Source organism: Elephantulus edwardii, unplaced genomic scaffold (assembly GCF_000299155.1).
Source record: "Elephantulus edwardii isolate Elephantulus edwardi_28Jun2011 unplaced genomic scaffold, EleEdw1.0 scaffold00071, whole genome shotgun sequence".
NCBI lineage: Eukaryota > Metazoa > Chordata > Mammalia > Macroscelidea > Macroscelididae > Elephantulus > Elephantulus edwardii.
This window is the reverse complement of record NW_006399821.1, coordinates 6,265,930-6,287,534: the sequence shown is the minus strand read 5'-3', so window position 1 is coordinate 6,287,534 and position 21,605 is coordinate 6,265,930. Positions and strand designations below refer to the sequence as shown.

The 21,605-nt window shown below is 40.5% G+C and overlaps 1 protein-coding gene and 1 pseudogene across 1 annotated transcript in view; one reads left to right on the top strand and one right to left on the bottom strand.

Moving 5' to 3' along the window:
* BPHL (biphenyl hydrolase-like (serine hydrolase)) overlaps positions 1-13,975 on the bottom strand; it is a 51,769-nt gene extending 37,794 nt beyond the window's left edge. The window contains exons 1-5 of the mRNA XM_006888753.1: positions 13,958-13,975; positions 13,667-13,873; positions 13,410-13,533; positions 8,439-8,605; positions 4,522-4,675 (exon numbers count right to left, since the gene is read on the bottom strand). Of these exons, the coding sequence (XP_006888815.1) occupies positions 4,522-4,675; positions 8,439-8,605; positions 13,410-13,533; positions 13,667-13,873; positions 13,958-13,975 (670 nt within the window). The remainder of the gene's footprint in view (positions 1-4,521; positions 4,676-8,438; positions 8,606-13,409; positions 13,534-13,666; positions 13,874-13,957) is intronic.
* Positions 13,974-21,377, top strand: LOC102870684 (annotated as a pseudogene).
* The last annotated feature ends 228 nt before the right edge of the window (positions 21,378-21,605 follow it).

The following is a 21,605-nucleotide window of genomic DNA, read 5'->3' as shown; positions in this document are numbered from 1 at the left end:
AGGAATGGTGTGTTAGGGTGGTTTCCTTTCTCTGTACCTTGTCTCCATCATGACAGATGGAGAAAAAAAAATTATGTTTTTGAGAATTTAATTTCACTTGGATTCAAAAATCAACAATTATTGTTAGTGATCCTTCAATTAAAGAAGGCAACAATTCTTCGTCAACCTTATTCATTGTCTAGATCTCAGATGCACAGCAAGTGATTAAAAAAAAAGACTGTAGCATGAATCAGACACATCTTAGTCTTCAAACTCTTCAGCATTTTGGAGAGGTCCCTGCTAGCAGACTTGCACAGTGCAATGTATCTTCTGATCTCCTGACTTTTGATACCAAGGGTGTTGACTATTGATCCAAGCAAGATGAAATTATTGGAAGCTTCAATTATTTCTCCATCTATCATAATGCTGTAGATTAGAATATTACTATTAAACAGCTTATTTAATTCATCCAAGCTATAAAACCCCTAAAAAGGACTCAGAAAAACCCCCACAAAAGCTCAAACTCATTGCTATTGAGTTGAAATCAATTCACAGTTGACCCTTCAGAAGGTTTTCAGAGGCTGTAAATCACACAAGAGAAGATTATTTCTTTTCCTCCTGCAGAGCTGCTGGTGGATTTGAACCACCAGAAGGTACTGCCTCTAGGTTAGTAACACAATTCCCGATAGACTACTGGACCAGAAGTCCCTAATTTGTGCTTTTCTAATACAGGCATCCACAGCACTCTGGGTAAAAATCTAAGTACAAACTTAAAATATAAAGGACTAAACAAAATATGTCATGCTTTCCATGCAAAAAGTAAAATACAGTGAGGGAAGCTTCTGTCCAGCTTGGCCCTAATTATCTTGGATGGGGTGTTTGAGGCTGCTTTCCACTAGAAAAAGATTTGAGGATAAACCCACTGGCCTGAAGGGAAGTCAGTTTGTGAGCTAGGACAGGTAGGGGGTTTGTAGTGGTTCCTGTCAGTTTTACTTTCTACTCTAGTGACACCCATATACTGGAGCACACAATTCTCTCTTCTCAAAGAGCCCAGAGATCTCAATTAAGAACCAGGCTGAAGGTGGAATGACTCATTGAGTTGCCAGCCTACAGACTGAAATTTCATGACCATTGTGCCTGACAAGGCCAAAGGCCACCAAAGTGCAGGATGTCACCAGTCTAGGTACTGTGTAGTGGTAGGACATAGCTACCCATCAAGAACAGAAATTAACAGTATTTGTAAAAACTAGATCAAAGGAAAGTCCTTAAGACAGTCTCCTCATGTATAATTTATAGCCTTTAAAACCCATAGAAAAATCTGTTTTTAGTCGGTTTCAACTTAAAAATAGGCTGAGTTCCATATTATTCCTGTTATTTTGCTCCCTTTAAAAAATATTGCCGATTTATTTGTTGCATATATTTTTTAGTGTTTATTAAATCTTTATGATTTCCTGTTTTTCAATAAATGAAAGTAAAATCATCTTTGAGGTACACTGTAATTTAATGTGTTGTTTCCAAGTTTAAAACAGTCCCTTCATTTTGAAATAACCTTGATTTCCTCTCTATTTGGAAGTTATGTAACTGTAGTGTTTAGTCCCACATTTTGTTTTCCTTTGTCCTTGTTTACTGATTTGTGTCTCAAATTCCCTATTTTTGCACTTGTGATTTTGTCTGAGTTTGCATAATTCTTTGTTTGGGTTGCTTTCTGAATGTAGCTGTCATCTCTGCTGATCACAGGTAGATTTCTATAAGTCATATGGGAGGAAATATTTTTCTTGAAAAGCCTGCCTTTGTGTTAGTGCAACTACCTACAACTAAAGCTCTCTAATAAAATAATGCCCATGGAAAATTTTGAATCAGATGATTATATGATCTACTATGCTAGAGATGAAAAGGTGAGGAAAAATAGGGTTGCTTTCATAGTTACAAAGTAATTTCTAGATTCATCTTGAAATACAATGTTGCAGGATAATGTCCATATACAAACAAGTAAGTCCAGTGAATTCCACTATCATTCAAATATATGCACCAAGAACTACAGCCAAAAAGGAGGAAATTGAAGATTTCTGCAAACGTTTGCAGTCAGAAATTGATTGAACATGCAAAATAAAGATGCATTTATAATAATGAGTGACTGGAATGGAAAAGTTGGGAACAGAGGAACGATCAGTAGTTGGAAAACATGGATGTGGTGCTAGAAATGAATCTGGAGATTAGAATAATAGAATTCTGTGCAATCAATGATTTATTCTTTGCATTGGGAAAGTCTGCTGTCAGAGACCTCTCTGGAGTGCTGAAGATCAATGATGTCAGTCTGGAGACTAAGGTTTGTCTGATCCAGCCCACAGTCTTTGCAATTGCTTGCTATGTGTCAGAAAGCTGGACAATGACTAGGAGTGATAGAAAAATAATTGATGACTTTGAGCTGTGATGCTGAAGAAGAGTATTGAATATATGATGGACTGCCAGGAGAACAAACAGGTTCGTCCTAAAGAAGGTGAAAGAAAACAAAAATTCTTACTACTGGACTTACAGGCAACATCATGATAGATGGAGAAAAGATAAACTGTCAATAACTTCACCTTACTTGGATCCACAATCATCACCCTTAATTCCAGGCATCAGGATATCAGTAGAGAAGATATATTGCACTGAGAAAGTCTGCAGTCAGGGACCTCTCCAAATTAGTGAGGAACAATGATGTCAGTGTGAGGAGCATCTGATTGAGGCCACTGTCTTATTGATCACTTGCTAGACATCTGAGAGCTGGTCAATGAATTAGGATATCAGAAAGAATTGATGCCTTTGAACTGTGGTGTTGGAGAAGAGCACTGAACATCCCAAAAGAGTGCCAAAAGAACAAACAAGTAAGTCTTGAAGAAACTAGCAAGAATACTCCTTGGAGGCAAAGACAGTAAAGCTTCACCTCACACACTTCAGGTATGTTGCTAGGAGAGCCTATTCCTTGGAAACGTACATTATACTTGGAAAGGCAGAGAGTCAGCAAATGAGAGGAAGATTCAACCAGGTAGAGACACAATGACTGCTGCAATGGGCTCTAGTGTGTCAGGAAGTGAGAGAGATGGCACAGGATAGAGCAGGGTTCAGATCTGTTGTTCCTCAGCTTACTATCAGTTAGTATTCAGCACAACAGTATGTAACAACAACAACTGAGCAAATCAAGAGGTCTCATACTTCTCAATATCAAAACCTATCACACAACCATGGTAGTCGAAAGAGCCTGGTACTGGGGCAAAAACAAACATATAGGTTAATGGAATTACACTTGACACCATACATAAAAATTAACTCAAGATGGATCAAGGACCTCAGAGTAAAAACTAAAACTATAATGGTCATCTAAGAAAAAACTGGGGCAAACTTGGGAGTCCTCAGCTACAGCTTAAACAGAGTATCATATATAATGGACATGCAATCTATAGAGGATAAATTAGATAACTGAAACCTTCTAAAATTTAAATCTTCATTTACTTTAAAGAGTTCTCCAGAAGAGTAAAGAGAGAACCTAGAGAATGAAAAAAAAAAATAAATTTGTCAATTACATATGTGAAATGAGATTCATTGCTAAAATTTATAGACAACTTCAACACTTGAATTAAAAAAAATCACAAAATAAGTAGATATTATCATAGACATTTCACCAAAGATGACATTTAGATGGCAAAAACAAAAAGAAACAAACAGATGAAAAAAATGTTCCAGATCAGTAGTTAGGGGGTGAAGGAAATAGGAAAGATACAGAGTGAAAAACAATGTATATGAACTTTGCAAATAAGCCAGTATAAAATAAATACATACATACATACATAAAGATTATTCATTCCCAGAGAGACGCAAATCATAACAATCAGCTATCACCTCATCTGAGCAAAAACAGTAGTCTTTATTAAGATACCAAACAAAAAATGCTTGCAAGGGTATAGTTACAAAGTAGGTAATACGATTAACATCCTAAAACAAAATGTGTATTAATAACTCAATGGAAAACCAATTTGATCTATAAATAATCCCTCAATAATTTAAAAATGAAAATGGAAAAGAAATTCTTTGAACTGAAAGTGCCATACTGGAAAATCATATTCCCTTTCACATTATAACATTATTTTCCATTTGTCTCTCATAGTCTTTTCCTGAGTCATAAATTTTCATTTCTAGGAAGAAAAAACTTTAAAGCACAGACTGGTTAAGCTGCATAGTTCTAAGAATCATTATTCTTCCCCTTGTAGAGTTGAGAACTGAAAGTTTAAGAGATGTGATTTATAGGGGAGCTCTGGTGGCCTAGTGGCAAGGAGCTGCAACTACAATCCCAGAGGCGCACGGTTCGAATTCACCAGATGCTCTGCCGGGAAAGGAGGGACAATCTCCTCCTGTACCAGTCAGATCTGATTTGACGGTACACTCACACAAAAATAATAAAAGAAAAAAAAGAGATGTGATTTATCTGTTCTCTCATAGAAAACATGGGGTGGGAGAAGGAAAGGGAAGTGTGGCTGTTAAGCCATGTCCAGTTCTTAAACCTACCCTGGTAAATCCTTTCATCCTCATCAGTGACATAGGAACTGGCCCCCCAAATCACCATCTGGTTGATGTAAGATGGGTATTTTGCAGCTGCAACAAGTGCCGTTATCCCACCACCACTCCATCCCAGAAGAGAAATCTTCGGAAACTTCAGTGTCTGTGACAAAAGCAACAAAATGCACAAAGAAAAGCCCCAGAGTCTGCCATGCTCACAATAACGGGGTCATAAAACTCTGAGTACAAACCATTGATCTGAACTATTAAATGATGACATCTGGCTGAACAGAATCTCTGGAAACTAGAAACAGTGGAGATCAGGTGTACACGGATAAGATAAACACAGTGTGTAACCTCTGTGTGTGCATGTGCTTACTTGTGCTATGACTTTGAGAACAGTCTGGCAGCATGCAAGTAAATTATTCTGTAGATTAGAGAGAGGGTTTGAGACTTGCTGCAGGGAATAAAGTAGCTGCGTCTGCTCACTCTACTGATTACAATTGCAGGAAGTACTGACTAGAAAAAAACTGGAAGACAATGGTATCAGGAGGAGGTCATGCAAGCGCATGATTCACCCTAAGTCTGAATCAACTAGAGTAGGTACAATGAACAAAGATTAAATTTGAGATCCTGCTTAGAAGTAAAAAGAAAATATAGGTGAAAATGATGGTAACTCAGATTCAACCTAACTCATTACCATCGAGTTGGAAACAACTCATTGTTGACTCTGGTTTTCAGAGGCTGTAAATCAGATGAACCTCGACCAGGTTCAAATTGTTTTCCTATCAAACATTCTTCTAGGTGGAATAGCACTGGTCTGTACATTGCTGTACAGAAGTAACTCGTGGTTGCTGTGATGCTGAAGACTGTGACAGTGATGTGCCAATCGTGGTAATGGGTACCCATGGTGGACAGTGTTGGCTGGAGCTTCCCAACTAAATCAAGCCTGGAAGCAGGAGCGGCATCCACTTCCGAAATGGCTTGCCTCCAGATACTCTATGTACGAACAGTGCTCAGGCTGTTCGTTCATAGGGTCGCTATGAATCGTCTACGACTCGACGGCATCAAACAACAACAACAACAAATCAGATGAGAAGAGACTGCCCAATTTTCTCCCTTAGCTGGTAGATTTAAATTACCTACTTTTGGGTTAGCAGCACAACTCATTGCTGATAAAGTATAAACTGGCATTGTTATTATGTGCTGTTGAGTGATATGTGACTCACAGCAATCCTATGTATAATAGCACTGAACCCTGCTCTATCCTGAGCCAATCTCATCATCTCCAACAGACCTAATCCCATTTCTTCAGTCACTGAGGCAATCCATCTCATCCTGTGTCTTCCTCTCCTGCACTGTTCCTCCACCATTCCAAGCATGATGTCCTTCTCCAAGGACCCTGGTCCCTCCTGGCCATGTGCCCAATGTATAGGAGAGGGAGTCTCAAAATCCTTGCCTCCACGGAGCAGCTTGATTTCACCTTCTTCAGGATAGACCTGTTTATTCTCCTGGCAGCCCATGGTATTATGTTCAAGGCTCTTTTCCAGCACAGCTGGAAAGCATCAATCCTTCTTCTGTAATCCTTAGTCATTGTTCAGCTCTCTGATGCTTAGCAAGCAACTACAAAGACTATGGTCTGGATCCAGTGCACCTTAGTCTCCAGACTGATGTCATTACTCTAGAGGTCCCTGACAGTAGACTTCCCAATGAAACCCATCTTTTAAATTCCTGACTGCTAGTGCTGATTGTTGAACCAAGTAACTGAAGTTATTAACAATCCCAATTTCCTCTCCAGCTAAAATGAAGCTGTCAATTGACTAAGTGATGAGAATCATTGTTTTCTTGATATTGAGCTTCAATCCATACTGACCTTGTGCAGCAAATACCTCAGGTCCTTCTCATTTTCAGCAAGCAAGGTTGTGTCATTTGTATAATGCAGGTTGTTGATGAATCTTCCTCCAATCCTGATGCCATATTCCTCCTCATAAAGCCCACCCTCCGAAATGATCTATTCTGCAAGTAAACTGAAAAGATATGCATCCCTTTTGCACACTTCTCCTGATCCTGAACCATGCAGTATTTCCCGGCTCTGTTCTGACTACTGCTTTCTGGACCAAGTATAGGATTTGCATGAGCACAATTAAGTGTTCTAGGATTCTCATTCTTCTCAAGGTTAGCCACAATTCATTGTGATCCATCCAGTCAAATGCCTTTGCATAATCAGTGAACACAGACATTCCTCTGGTGCTCTGCTTTTAGCCAAGATCCATCTAACATTGGCTATGATGTTCCTAGTGTCAGAACCTCTTCTAAACTCAGCCTTCACATTGGCACATCATTTCTGGATAATCTTCAGCAGGATCTTGCTTACACTGACATTACTACCATGAATAATAACTTGGCATTATCTTGTGCAACTAGATACTAAATCTAGTGAGTCACTTTCTAACTTCTACAAACTCTCCTACATGTACACTGGAACTTATGTTCAGGAGGTCTACAAAGCACTGTTTATAAATGAAATAAAATGGAAACAGGTAAAGTCAACAGATGGCAATGGCCACTGCTCTTAAGAAGGCTCATAACAAAATAGATACACTGAAAGAAAAAAAAATTATTCATCTACCAGATGATATAGAATAACACAGTAACTGGGGTAAGGGAAGTAGATACATTGGAGATAGTGAAATGGGTTCAGTACAGGGCAGGGTTCAGAGCTATTGTACTTAGGGTGACTATGAGTCACAGGCCAACTTGATGGCATATAGCAACAACTCTCAAGAGCTAGGTGAATTAAAACACTGTAGCACATCCATGCAAGTGAATACAGGCATCCATTAGAAGGCTGATGTAAACATGTATTTATTGACTTGAGAGTATCTCCTTAGCAAATTGTTCAGTGAAGATACCAAAACCCACTATCATTGAGTGTATTCTAATTCACTGGAGCCCCTCGATCAGGTTTCCAAGGCTCTAAATCTCTACTGTAGGAGACTGCCTTATCTTTCCTTTAAGAAATAGTTGGTAGATATGAACCACTGACTTCTGTTGATCAGTTCAGAAGGTAACACTACATTACTAAGTCTCTTCAATAAAATTAGTAGGCTGGAAAAACATGCATGGTACAATGCCATCCATATGCTGCTGTTGTTAGGTGTTATTGACTCACCAAACTCTCAGCGGCCCTTTGAACAACAGAGCAGAACCTTGTCCTTTTCTGCACCATCCTCATGATCTCTCTGACGGGCTGGAGCCCAGTATTACAGTCACTGTGTCAATGCATCTCCTTGAGGGTCTACTTCTTACTAACTACCTTTCCCATCTTTTTCCAAGGATATGGCACCTCCTGACAACATCGTGCCCAAAGAATGATATGAAGTTTCACCATCCTAACCTCTGAGGAGCACCCTGGTTGCACTTTCACTAAGTCAGCCTAGTTTGTTCTTTTGGAAGTCCATGGAATATTTAGTGCTCTTCACCACCAAGATAAAACTCTATTTGCACATGCATAAGAAAGGTCTGCAAAGCAGAGGCTCAGAGTCTTAGGAGTGTTAACCATATCTATTACAAGACTGAAGGAAACGTCTACTGTTTTGTTTTATACCTACATGAATTTTTCAAGTTTCCTATAAGAAACACAGGAGCCTAGTCCATACGAAGCTGTGCTGCTATCCCAAAGGCTGTTCCTCTCTGACGGTTCCACTCTACTGGTGGCTCTCTGGAAGAAAAATTGAGCAATCTCCTCCCATGTGCTATACAGTGCTAGAAAGCCAATGGAGGGTTAGTTATGTGTCAGTTCCAAATTGATGACAATGAGAAAAAAAATGGGAAATGTTGTATTATTTTTGTAGACAGCAAACATGGAACAAAAAAAAGGACGACATGCCTGCCAGCCTCCCCCCAGTCCCTTCCCTAGGACCTACCTTCATCAAATCAACAGCATCTTTGGCATCCCTTTCATAAAAAGTCACTGGGAAGTCTCGATCTGGAGGTCTGGAATGTCCATAGCCTCGAGGTTCCCAGGCAACCAAAGTGAAACGCTTCTTATTCAGCTTCTTAAGCTGAGGTTCAAAATCAGTCTCTCCACTTCCTAGAAATAATCCATCAATACTTTCATTATTGTGAACGCAAATTGTCAAAAAGTCATTGGTGTAGAGTGAGAACCGACTCATAACTGACCCTTCCAGAGGGTTTTCCAAGGTTGTGAATCACACAAGCAGAGATTGCACATTGCTCATCTTTCTCCCACAGAACAGCTGTATTCAAACTACCAGAGAGGCTCCGCTTTTGAGTGAGCATCACAACTCCCTTTAGGCTACACAACCAGACACAGTACAGTAAAAACAGAAACAATAATGTTCTTAAAACCAGGTAACTAGCCTCTCATCTAAGTCAATCTTCAAAATGTCAGCAGGAAAGCAGGCTTGCCAAGATGAGCTGATGGCTGGGAGGAGGTGTCTTCCTTTGCTGGCCTCCTGTCTCCACTCAGTGGCATTTTAAGAAGGGCAGAAGGCCTTGCTGAACAGGTCTTTACTTTCATCTTTCTGTATGTTTTGCTTGCTTTTAAAAATGAATAAGTATACATAGAAATAGATATACAGATAAACTTCTAAGCCATCTTCCTCTATTTTAAAATGACTACAAGTAAGAGACAGATCAGTAATTAACAAATATAGAGAAACTGATGTAATTTGGCCCAGCTATGCAAAGCAGAATTATATAATTCCAGATGTATTTAAGTAGGTCAATGGAAATAGTCTTGAATTTTTCTGTCTATAGTTAAAAAAACAAAACTAAAACAATATAGCAAGGAGAGATGTCCGATTAGTCTGTTTTGTCAAGAGAGTACAGAACAGTGTTTAAAACTATACTCTTGAGCTGGTGGTGGGCCTCCCTAGAGATTCACACAGTCACACATACTGTGCACACCCAAAAGCTTTCAGGCTGTGCTGCTCTCTCCAGACCTACTGTACATGGTGGGACAGTCAAGAGTTCCAGGAACTCAGATCTAGGGGCAAATAAGAATTGGACCATAGCTCGTAGTAAACTAATTATATTAGAAAGTGCCTTTTGAGATGGGACAGGATCATTAACAAAGTTCATCAACTCTAGATAGACCTTTCTCAGGATCAGGAAATCAATTTAAAAACCAAAACCAAATCAACCAAGTAGGGTCCAAGCTCACAATGTGGCTTCCTGTGGTCCTAGAGGCAATGAGACAGTGACAGTGGCTCTTGTCCTGCCCACGAGTCTGAAATGTTTTGGAGGAGGGGTAGAAGTAAGAGGTGGGAAAACAGAGGGTCCAATTTAACCTCAGTTTAAAAAATAGTGAGATATCTGCTTTCTGGCATACACAAAGACCAAGAATATATTGCTAGGAATATTAAAAGTGAAGGCAACACTTAAGGGCTAGATGTAGCTGGTCACCAATCTATGCCACCTGAGAAGATAAAACCAGCACTGGCTGCCTGCGGAACGGGACATGGGTTCTTTGGGTAGGGCCAAAGAATGAAAGCCCACTGTTCATTTTTGGACAAAAAAGCCCTAAAAAGTTAAACTTTCTTTTCCTCCAAATACTTGGTGAATTGCTAGAACACAGAAACAACAGAAACCTAAACTTGTAATTTATTATTACATTTTTACATTTTGTTCTACTTGAGAAAAAGTTAACAAATCATATTGTCTTTTTATTCAATCATTTATGCAATTTTTATAACATTGTAATTACAATTTCATTTGATCATTCATGTAATTTTGCTAACATTAATGAATTAACATAATTACAAGGTAATATATTGCATACTGCCTTTCCCTTCACCTTATTTTTATTCTCCTCTCTCCCTTCCCATTTAAATAATCATAAGAAATGAATGTATGTAAGCCTTTCCTTGCACTGTTCTTGTATGTAACAATGGTCTCATGCCACTAGTCCTTTGTGACTTGTTTAGCTTATTAGCAGAGTACCCTCTTACTGCATTAGTTAAGCAGTATTTCACAGAGCTTGTGCGTGTGTGTGTGTGTGCATGGTGTTACTGATTTCTTTGTTCCATCTACTTTTCTGTGCTGAGTTCAATTTATCTATGGCTTTTAAAATCATTTCCTTCTTTGCTATTACTTGTTTTCTAAGTCTTCATGATTTTCCTCCGTCATTTTGAAGAAATGTACTCATTCTTTTTAAGGTTACCCTTATAAGGCACTATTTTATTCCCAAATTTAAAACAATTCACTTTATCCTAATCTCTTTGACTTCTCCATTTAGAAGCCCTATACTTGTTAATTTCCATTTTTAGTCTTATAACTTTATTATACTTTGTGTATTTCTGTGTCTCGGTCAGTATGTGATGTTTTTTGGTATGTTAGTCTTGGGTTACTGTCCATCATTGTTGGCTCTTGGTCCAAAGAACTCCCTTTAGGGTTTCTTGTAAATTGGTCTTGTTTTCACAAACTCTCTTAGTTTCTGTTCATCTGCAAATGCCCTAATTTCACCATCAGATTGAGGGACCTGGGAAGGTCTGGTGGTCTAGTCCTTAGGGAGTTATTGTATCACAACCGCAATGTCTCTCAGTGGCTCCACGGCAGAAAGAGGAATACTCTCCTCTCTTGAAATTTACAGCCTCTGAAAACCCGCTGGAAAGCCCCCAGAGAGGTGGTTCTGAATCCATGACAATTATTTCATGGTCAATTTTGCTAAGTATGTAATTATTGGTTAGTGATTTTTTTTCTTTCAGGGTTTTATATTAAACTGAACATGAAACAGACATACTAAAACCCTTAAAAACCTGAAAGCACTGGAAATATTTTCCCAAATTTTTCTACATTTAAAATTCTGTCATTAAAATGATGCTAATTATAATTAATGTTATAAAACAATTTATATGAATGATTAAATGAAAACCCAATATGATTAGGAAACTTTCACTCAAATAAAAACATTATTTACCTTCTTGGGGAGAAAAAATTTAAAGTTCAGTTGTTATATGCCATCAGGTTGACTATGACTCACAGTTACAGTATGAAAAAGTGGCTCTGAACTTTGCCCTGTCATGAGACAACCTCATCTTCTCTGAAACACCTGACCTCACTGCTAGTCATTCTTTCAATACCTTTCAACCAGGATCTTCCTCGCCTGCACTGATCCTCTATCCATCCTTCTGGACCTTGTGTGACTGCCTTGATGTGGGAATCTTTGCCACCTGTGTCATTATATCTCTATGTTTGCTTGTCCTGATGTTTTGCTCTTGAGATCATTTATTTGTCAGTTTTTGTATTGGAAAGTGTCTTTGCACGTTGCTGCTCTTAATAGCTCAGCTATGTATATGCTTGCTTGTCTATTATCTGCTCTCCTGGGCACAATGCTTGTCTGTCGGAGGCTGTGCTAAAGTAGAGTTTTCAAACTAACACAGATGAGGAAGAACAATTTCCCATGTACTTCTGAAATAACAAGTCTTAGAAAACCCTTAAAATTCAGTAAGATAAAATAAATTACTGCTTATAAAACAAGACTGTCCTAGATGGTTTTCTATGCTACAAACCAAGAGAATATGTCAATCTTTGATTTTCAAAAGTTTTCAGTAAACTCTTTTTCCTGTTGTTGTTGTTGTTATGTGCCATTGAGTCGTTTGCGTCTCATAGCGACCCTATGTACAACCGCCCTAAACCCTGCTCTATCCTGTGCCAATCGCATTGCCTCTGACACACCCATCCTGATTACCCCAGTCACTCAATCAATCCACCTCATAGAGGGTGTTCCCCTCCTGCGCTGTCCCTCCACCCTCCCAAGCATGATGTCCCTCTCCAAGAACCTGTCTCTCCTTACAACATGTCCAAAGTATGTCAGACGAAGCCCCAGAATCCTTGCCTCTAAGGAGTAGCCTGGTTTAACCCTCTCCAGGATGAATCTGTTTGTTTCTTGGCAGACCAGGGTACATTCAATACTCTTCTCCAGCACCACACTCAAAGGCATCAATTCTCCTTCTATCCTCCTTAGTCATTGTCCAACTCTCTGATGCATAACAAGTGATTACAAAGACCATGGCCTGTATCAGATGCACCTTAGTCTCCAGAGAGACATCCTTGCTCTTCAGTACTTTAGAGAGGTCCCTAACAGCAGACTTTTCCATCACAATATGTTTTTTTATTTCCTGGATGCTGGTGCCAAGAGTGTTGACTGTGGAGGTGAGCAAACTGAGGCTGTGAACAATCTCAATCTCTTGGCCATCCATCCTGATGCTACCAATTGGTCCAGTGGTGAGAATCTTTGTCTTCTTGATATTGAGCTTCAGTCCATATTGAAGTCCTTGACCCTCTGCAGCAAGTGCATGAGGTCCTCTTCAGTTTCAGCAAGCAGGTTGTGTCATCTGCATAACGCAGATTGTTACTAGATCTTCCACCACTCCTGACGCCACACTTCTCCCCATAGAGCCCAGCCTCTCAGATAATCTGCTCTGCATACAGGCTGAAAAGGTATGGAGATAGGACACATCCCTGGCATATACCCTTCCCAATTACCATGTAAAAGTGTTATAATTCAACCACAAGTAGGTGAGTTGTTCATTCTGGCTGAGCCCTGAAAATCCAACATTCTGGAAAGCTCACACTACCCACTGCATCTTTTATCCACCTCACCTTTCTGCATCTCTTTTCCTCTGACTCTTGTCATCCTCCAAATTGGACAAAATTGTGCTTCACTGCATAGGACCACCAGGTAGTTAAAGCGTGAAGAAGATGAAGAAGAAGAAAGGGGGGAACCCCAAACATACCACTTTGTAGAAGAAAAAATTTGCTAAATCATATAAATTTGATTGCCACAAATAGTATTTAAAAAGCATTTCAGCAAGGCTCTCAGTGTTTGGCATTGTAGCATTGTGGTACATTCTGACAGCAAGTGTTCTGACCTAGCAGTCCAGGAAGCAGCAAGACTGCGTGATCTCCCTCTCCAGTGCGCTGATAGTGTAGACGAACACCATTCACATCCACTTTTGCTGAGGTCCATGAGGTGCTGAAAGAAAACACCCAACCCTCAAGTCAAATTTAGCAGTGCACATTAATATAATGAAACTGCCCAATTATATACACAGGTCAGCTCCAGTGCTCCTTTCAGGAGTACTTGTTGTTTGGCTCTGTGCATCAGTTCTCCACCCTACAAAATTACATGCATTGTATCTTCATCATATGGCAAATGAACCTGGGCTGTGTCTTCATGCTTAGATGCCTTGCAGCACCTAGCCCAGGGCTTACCTATAAAAGCACTGAAATGCCTGTTGAGACCACCACCAACTGGGTCCATAGGTCTATTCCTGCGAGCTGGAGGCCCACTGTACTGTAAGCAGGCTACCGGGGGTGGGGGTGGGGTGGGTTTCTACAATGAAAATGAGGGGAGGGGCTTTACAAGCACAAACACTGGAATCACCAGCTTGATCTCAAAAGATCTCAGCAGAGTTACCCTGTTTTTAGCCAACATGGGGATGATCTCAACTGTAAGGTTTGTCCTGAACATCTAGCAGGTAGACTCTGACCCCAAAAGAACACTGGCTGTGCATGACTTATGTTTTCTAGACAGCTGCAGGAGAGCTCCAATAAAAAATGTTAATACACAGTAATACTGCCACACTGGTTCTTGAACTGTTACTTCTATGTCTACTGTCTTGCCCCTTGGTCCCCATCTTAAAGAGCAACCTTCTTGCCATTGACCCTCCTTAACCTTGGACTTCCCAGCGCTGATGTTTAACTGGGCTTCACCTGACACAGGAGAGGGCCACAGGTAGTCTCTTAGTGAGTGATCTGCATTATACCAGGCATTTCTGCTGACTTCTTATACTATTCTTCCGGAAACTCTGGAATGACCAAGTGCACCCTGACCAGGTTCCAGCAGCCCCCACATAGTGTGCCAGGACAGACATCTGTGTGAAGTAAGCAGTGTACACCGCAACATGTTGGGACACGGGCAAAAGGAGGTGCTGCTTTACTTTTCGTTAGTTGTGGACGGACTTAAAAATCGTTGTTTTCATTCTCTTTTACATACTTCTTATCCTAGCCTCTGCCTTTACTCAAAACAATTACAAAAACATTTCTGAAAAACAGAAGTGTTGACTCCTCTCCTGGTTTCACTTTATACACCAGTTTTTAAAAAAAGAAATAAGGAATACAGAAATAAATCTGTTCAATACAGGTGTCTAAGTCTTAAGCAATAATTTCTGGACAAATATAAAACAGAGTTGTACAATAGCTGTTAGGTGTCACCAGGCTGAGTCCAACTCAGAGTGACCCTATGAACAACAGATCTGAATCCTGTCCTATCCTGTGCCATCCTCATCATCAAACATACTTAAGCCCATTGCTTCAGTCACCACGTCAATCCATCTTTCCGACGAATAGCCTCGTCCAGAAAATATACCTACTAGTAAATACTACATGGGTAGTAGTAAAACCTAACAAAACTATAAGCTCATTACCTACAGAAACACTGAGGAAAAAAGCCACTGAGTAGTGACAGCACGACTGCTCCTTTTAACTTCTCCCCTGTAATGTCCTACTCCTCTCTTTCATTTATTTACATTATTGACTTGGCTTCAGGATCAAGATGGCAATAGGTGTCTTTCAGGAAACATCTGGTGGTGCACTTAGTTTACTCAGTCTAGGAGAAGAGACAGACACCATGAAGGGTTAATGATGAGCTTAAAGCACATGGCTAGGCCTATTATTCCTTTTCATATTTTCTTTGTTATTAAATGAGACCACTCTTCAAATAGAGATAGCACTTCTCAGGTTAGTATTAACATATGTAATGATGTCATTTAGGTCATTACAGATTTTTAGGGGATTCCAACTGCAGCACCAAGGAAATGTCTGTGTGCCGGCTTTGTGTATAAATACATATGATATGATGTTTTTAACCTCCTACTATCAAAGACATGAAGGAGCTCAACAGAAAATATCAAAGAGCAGCACGTTATGACAAATAAAGTATATCATCCAGGAAGAGTGCAGACGATCATTACAAAGACAGAAGAGGAAGGAAAGACCAAAATGGATGTCAGAAGAAACTCTGAATATTACACTGGAGCGCAGAGAAGCCAAAGCACAAGGAAGAATTCAAGATACTAAAGAGCTGAACAGAAGATTCCAAAGGGCAGCATGGGATGGCAAAGCAAAATATTACAATGAAATGTGCAAGGAGCTAGAGTTGGAAAATAAAAAGGGCCGAACTTGTTCAGCATTTTTTAAGCTCAAGGAACTGAAGAACAAATTTAAATCTTGAGTTGCTATAATCAAGGATGCTTTAGGCAGAATATTAAATGATGCAGGAAGTATTAAAAGAAAATAGCAGGAACATACTGAGTCATTGTATCGAAAGGAATTGGCAGATACAGGAGAATTTAATGAAATCACATATGAGCAAGGGCCTATGGTGATGAAGGAAGAAGTTCAAGCTGCTTTGAAGGAAATAGCAAAAAATAAGGCCCTTCAGCTAACAGATGATGATGCCCTGGACGTGCTCACCAAGTTATGCCAAGAAATCTGGAGAACAACCACTTGGCCAACTGACTGGAAGAGATCTATATTTGTTCCCATTCTGAAGAAGGGTGGCCCAACAGAGTGTGGAAACTGTAGAATGATATCATTGATTTCACATGCAAGCAAGATTCTGAAGATTATCCAAAAACAACTGGCCCAGAAGAATGTCTATCTGTGTTTCATTGATTATGCAGAGGTGTTTGACTGTGTGGATCATAACAAACTGTGGCTGACTCTGAGAAGAATGGAAATCCCAGAACACTTGATTGTTCTAATGTGAAACCTATACTTGGAGCAAAAGGCAGTCGTCAGAACAGAGCAAGGAAACACTACATGATTCAAAATTGGGAAAGGCATATGCCAGGGATGTGTCCTATCTCCATACCTTTTCAACCTGTGTGCAGAACAGATTATCCAAGAGGCTGGGCTCTATGAGGAGAAGTGTGGTGTCAGGATTGGTGGAAGATCTATTAACAAGGTGTGTTATGCAGATGATACAATCCTGCTTGCTGAAACTGAGGAGGACCTGAAATGCTTGCTGCAGAGGGTCAAGGACTGCAGCCTTCAGTATGGATTGAGGCTCAATGTCAAGAAGACAAAGATTCTCACCACTGGACCAACTGGCAGCATCAGGATGGATGGTGAAGAGATTGAGTTTGTTAACAACTTTAGTCTGCTTGGCTCCACGGCCAATGCTCTTGGCACCAGTAGCCAGGAAATAAAAACATGTATTGCGATGGAAAAGTCAGCTGTTAGGGACCTCTCCAAAGTACTGAAGAGCAGTGGTGTCACTCTGGAGACTAAAGTGCGTCTGATACAGGCTATGGTCTTTGCAATCACTTGTTACGCATCAGAGAGTTGGACAATGACTAAGGAGGATAGAAGGAGAATTGATGCCTTTGAGCTGTAGTGCTGGAGAAGAGTATTGAATGTACCCTGGACTTCCAAGAAAACAAACAGATTCATCCTGGAGAGGGTTAAACCAGGCTACTCCTTGGAGGCAAGGATTCTGTGGCTTCGTCTGACATACTTTAGGCATGTTGTAAGGAGGAAGAGGTCCTTGGAGAAGGACATCATGCTTGGGAGGGTGGAGTGATGACTCAGAAGGGGAAGGCCCTCTATGAGGTGGATTGATTCAGTGACTGGGGTAATTGGGATGGGTGTGTCAGAGGCAGTGAGATTGGCACAGGATAGAGCAGGGTTTAGGGCTGTTGTACATAGGGTCGCTATGAGTCGCAAGAGACTCGACAGCACATAACAACAACAACAACAACAATGAAACGTGCAAAGAGCAAAAGTCAGAAAATTAGAACTGATTCAGCATTTCTTAAGCTCAAGGAACTGAAGAACAAATTCAAGCCTCAAGTTGCAATACTTAAGAATGCTTTGGGCAGAATATTAAATGATCTAGGAAGTATTAAAAGAAGACGAAAAAATATACAAAGTCATTTTACCAAAAGGAATTGGTGGAAACAGATGTTTATGAAACAATGTATGAGCAAGAGCCTGTGGTGACAAAGGAAGAAGTTCAAGCTGCTCTGAAAGAATTACCAAAAAACAAGGCTCCAGGAATTGATAGCATAACAATTGATATATTTCAACACACAGATGTAGCCCTGGATAAATGCACACTAAGTTGTGCCAAGAAATCTGGAGGACAACCACCTGGCCAACTGTCTGGAAGAGATTTGTATCTGTTCCTATTCCAAAGAAAGGTGATCCAACAGAGTGCAGAAATTATTGAACAGTATCTCTGATATCACATGCAAGCAAGACTCTGCTGAAGATTATCCAAAAACAAATGGAACCCACATCAGCAGAGAAATGCTTGAAGTACAGTTTGGTTCTCTTCTTTAGAAGAAGCCGTGGTACTAGATAGTAGTAGATGGATCTTGGCTGAAAGCAGGGAATACCAGAGGAATATCTATCTGTGCTTCATTGACTATGCAAAGGCAGTTGACCGTGTGGATCACAATAAACTGTGGCTAACTCTGAGAAGAATGGGAATCTCAGAACCCTTGATCGTGCTCATGCAAAATTTATGCTTAAACCAGGAGGCAGTAGTCAGAACAGAACAAGGAAACACGTCATGGTTCAAAATTGGGAAGGCTGTACGTCTAGGATGTATCCTATCACCATACCTTTTCATTCTATGTGCAAAACAGATTATCTGGGAGGCTGGGCTCTATGAGGAGAAATGTAGCATCAGGATTGGAAGAAGACTCAATAACAATCTGCATTATGCAGATGATACAAGCCTGGTTGCTGAAGCTGAAGTGGCCCTGAATCGCTTGCTGCAGAAGGTCAAGGACTGCAGCCTTCAATATGGATTGAAGTTCAATATCAAGAAAACAAAGATTCTCACCATTGGGCTGACTGGCAGCATCGTGATGGATGGTGAAGAGACTGAGATTGTAAACAGCTTTAGTTTGCTTGACTCCACAATCAACACTCTTGGTACCAGCAGTTAGGAAATTAAAAGACGCATTGCATTGGCAAAATTTGTGTCAGAGATCTCTCCAGGGTACTGAAGAGTAATGATGTCAGTCTGGAGACTAAGATGTGCCTGATACAGGCCATGGTCTTTGCAATCACTTGCTATGCATCAGAGCTGGACAATGACTAGGGATGATAGGAGCATTGATGCCTTTGAGCTATAGTGTTGGAGTATTGAATGTACCATGGACTGCTAACAAACAGGTTCATCCTGGAGAGGTTAAACCAGGCTGCTTTTTGGAGGTAAGGATTTTGAAGCTTCATCTGACATACTTTGGATATATTGCAAGGATAGACCAGTTCTTGGAGAGGGACTTCATGCTTGGGAGGGTGGAGGGACAGTGCAGGAAAGGAAGACCCTCAATGAGATTGGTTGATTCGATGACTGGAATAATAGGGGAAGGTGTGTCAGAGACTATAAATTGGTAGGATAGAGCAGGGTTTAGGGCTGTTGTACACAGGATTGCTAAGAGTTGCAGGTGACTCGAAGGCACATAACTACCACCATCCACCATCTTGCTAAATGTCCCAAACTATCTATCTTCTGGAAACAGTGGTGCCAACTCTTGCTGTATGCTTCTCCACAAGCTACCAAGGAGAGGGAGCTGGCTATCTACTGTTTATGTAGTTCATCCCTAGTGATACATACCCTGGAGCTGGCTGACTTGTGCTTACTGTATTTCACTTCTAATTCTGCAGAACTGCAACTGGCCAACTTCTGGCGCACTTCTGATGTAGTTCACTTCTGATTGTACATACTTGAAGCTGGCACATTACAGCTTATGTAGTTCTCTGGTGAGGCATCACACCCAAAGTTGGTTGACCTTCACAAGGCAAGGGTCTTCTAGATTGGCCTCATCTCTGACACCCTGGGTTCAGGGACTCCCTTAGCCATCTGAACTTCTGCTAGCAAGGTACAAATTCAGTGGTTCTCACTGCCTCATTAGAGTATCAGTCACAAGTTCAGGTGTCTGAGGAACACCCATACTCTTGTCCAACTGGTTATTATCTTTTAACTTCCCCTTTGGGTTCAATAATTTACTAAAACTCACAGAATTTAGGCAAGTCCTGTCCGTCTTTGTGTGCTTAAAGGATACAAAGAGGACGGGAGGCCCCTTTTCCTACACCCAGTTTTTACTGACATTTCATTCTGCGGTTATGAATGGCTAAATGACCACTCTCCTGTCCACTTCCCATTCCCATGTAGCTAACATCACATGGTGGGTTATGTCGATCCTTCTGTAGTGGCCAGCTCCCACCATGAATCACCTCAGGTGTGGTCTAGAGTCCTTATGAATAACAGACATCCTGATTAATTCCTAGGGCTTCATGCTTCCCATTTAGGAACTAGAGGTAAAAGCCAAGCCCTTATGAGTCTAGCATTTCTTTGCACTTACATTGCTCTTCTGAGGGGCTAGCTTCCTTTCCCTTAGCTCCCTATCACTCCCTGGCCTGTTCTGCAAATAAATCTCTAACTTACTCCTGCACTTGGATATATCTGTTTTGATTTCCAATTCCATTTTTTTTTTGTCAATTATCTTTTTGTTGCCTAATTAGAATACAGAAATAAAGCCAAATAGTTTAAATCTTGAGTAACTGGAACCCTATGGGGGAAAGTATGATAAAGGCAAAACATCTTGCAAGTGGCTTTAGAGATCCTATCAAAGTTGGGTAGAGGTGGTGGTTGTTTGGTGCTGGCAAGTCAGCTATACCTCACAGTGATCATATGAAAACAGATCTGAACCCTGTCCTATCCTGCACCAACCTCGCCTTCTTTTATGTGCTCCAGCCCCTGGTTTACAGTTACTGCATCAATCCATCTTGTTCATAGTCTTCCTCTTTGATTCTTCACTTTTCCCAGTATGTCTTTTTCCAAGGACTGACCACAGGCCCAATGTATGTGAGCGAAAGAGAAAACATAACTTTTGAGAGAAAAATTCTGAAAGAAGACTGTATAGAGGAGGGCATTTCTGGAATAAGACACAGCATAAAGGCCTAGGAGCAAGGACTAGATGTGAGGACAAGCCAGTGTATTTAGTCTGGCAAGAGAATGGGGCAAGGAGGACACTAAGGTTGGAATCGAAGGTGCAGGAAGTCTCAGTGCTCTTCATCACGGTGGGAAAGGATGCTACAAGGACATCTCTCTGGGCTGCCGGGTGGCTGCTTCCTGGTCAAGATGTGGGGGTGGGAGGGACAACTGCCTCCTGGCCTAAATGAAAGTTATATTAAGTTGAATTCTGAAGATAAAGGCACACAAAAAAACTCTGCACTCACTCACTGGAAGCTGAAGACCAAGTGACAAGAATAACAGAAACCTCACAGATGGACTGGAAATAGAGACAAATATAAATGCCTCTCAAGAGTGCCCTCCTTAAAGATGTGGAATAAATTTCAAGAATTGCAGGGGGGGAAAAATTGGGAACAGAAAATCTCAGCCTCAGGATTCAGAAGAAGAGGAAGACACTGAAGGAAAGATAAATTGAAGAATGAAGAAGCAATTCATAGTGAACAGTCCCCAAATGAAGCCCATTGGAAGGAGCTTACTCAATATTGTGGAGTCAATGATCGATTTGACCCCCCTGTGAAAGAGAAAAATATTGACAAGTTGGGTCTTGAAAAGAAACTAGACCAGGCTGTGAATAAGTGGAATATTGGGAAGGCCAAGGGGCTTAGCAACCAGCTTGTTACTTAAGAGCTTGGTGTGAAAAGTGCCAAAGTACTGCCTGCTACAACTTTGTAAAAGCCAAAAGGATCTGAAAATTAATTCATAGGTTGTTTGAAAAAAGAAGAAACTTGTATGGGGATTTGAAGCAAAGAGATGAAAAACCAAAATCAACATGGGATACATGTAACTTGCCAGGGTTCTTCATGATCTTTCTAGACTCCCAAGTGTGTGATTTACTGAGATTTTCCTGTTTACACTTAAATATAAGAGGAAACTGACAGACGTGGAAAAATTAAGCATAAAATTTGAGAGTTGATTATCAGAACTTTTCAATCTAGTTTTATAAGACTCTTATCCTATTAAAGCAGAGCATTCTCTACAGGTTTAAGAAATCTAAGCATATGCACCAAAAGCA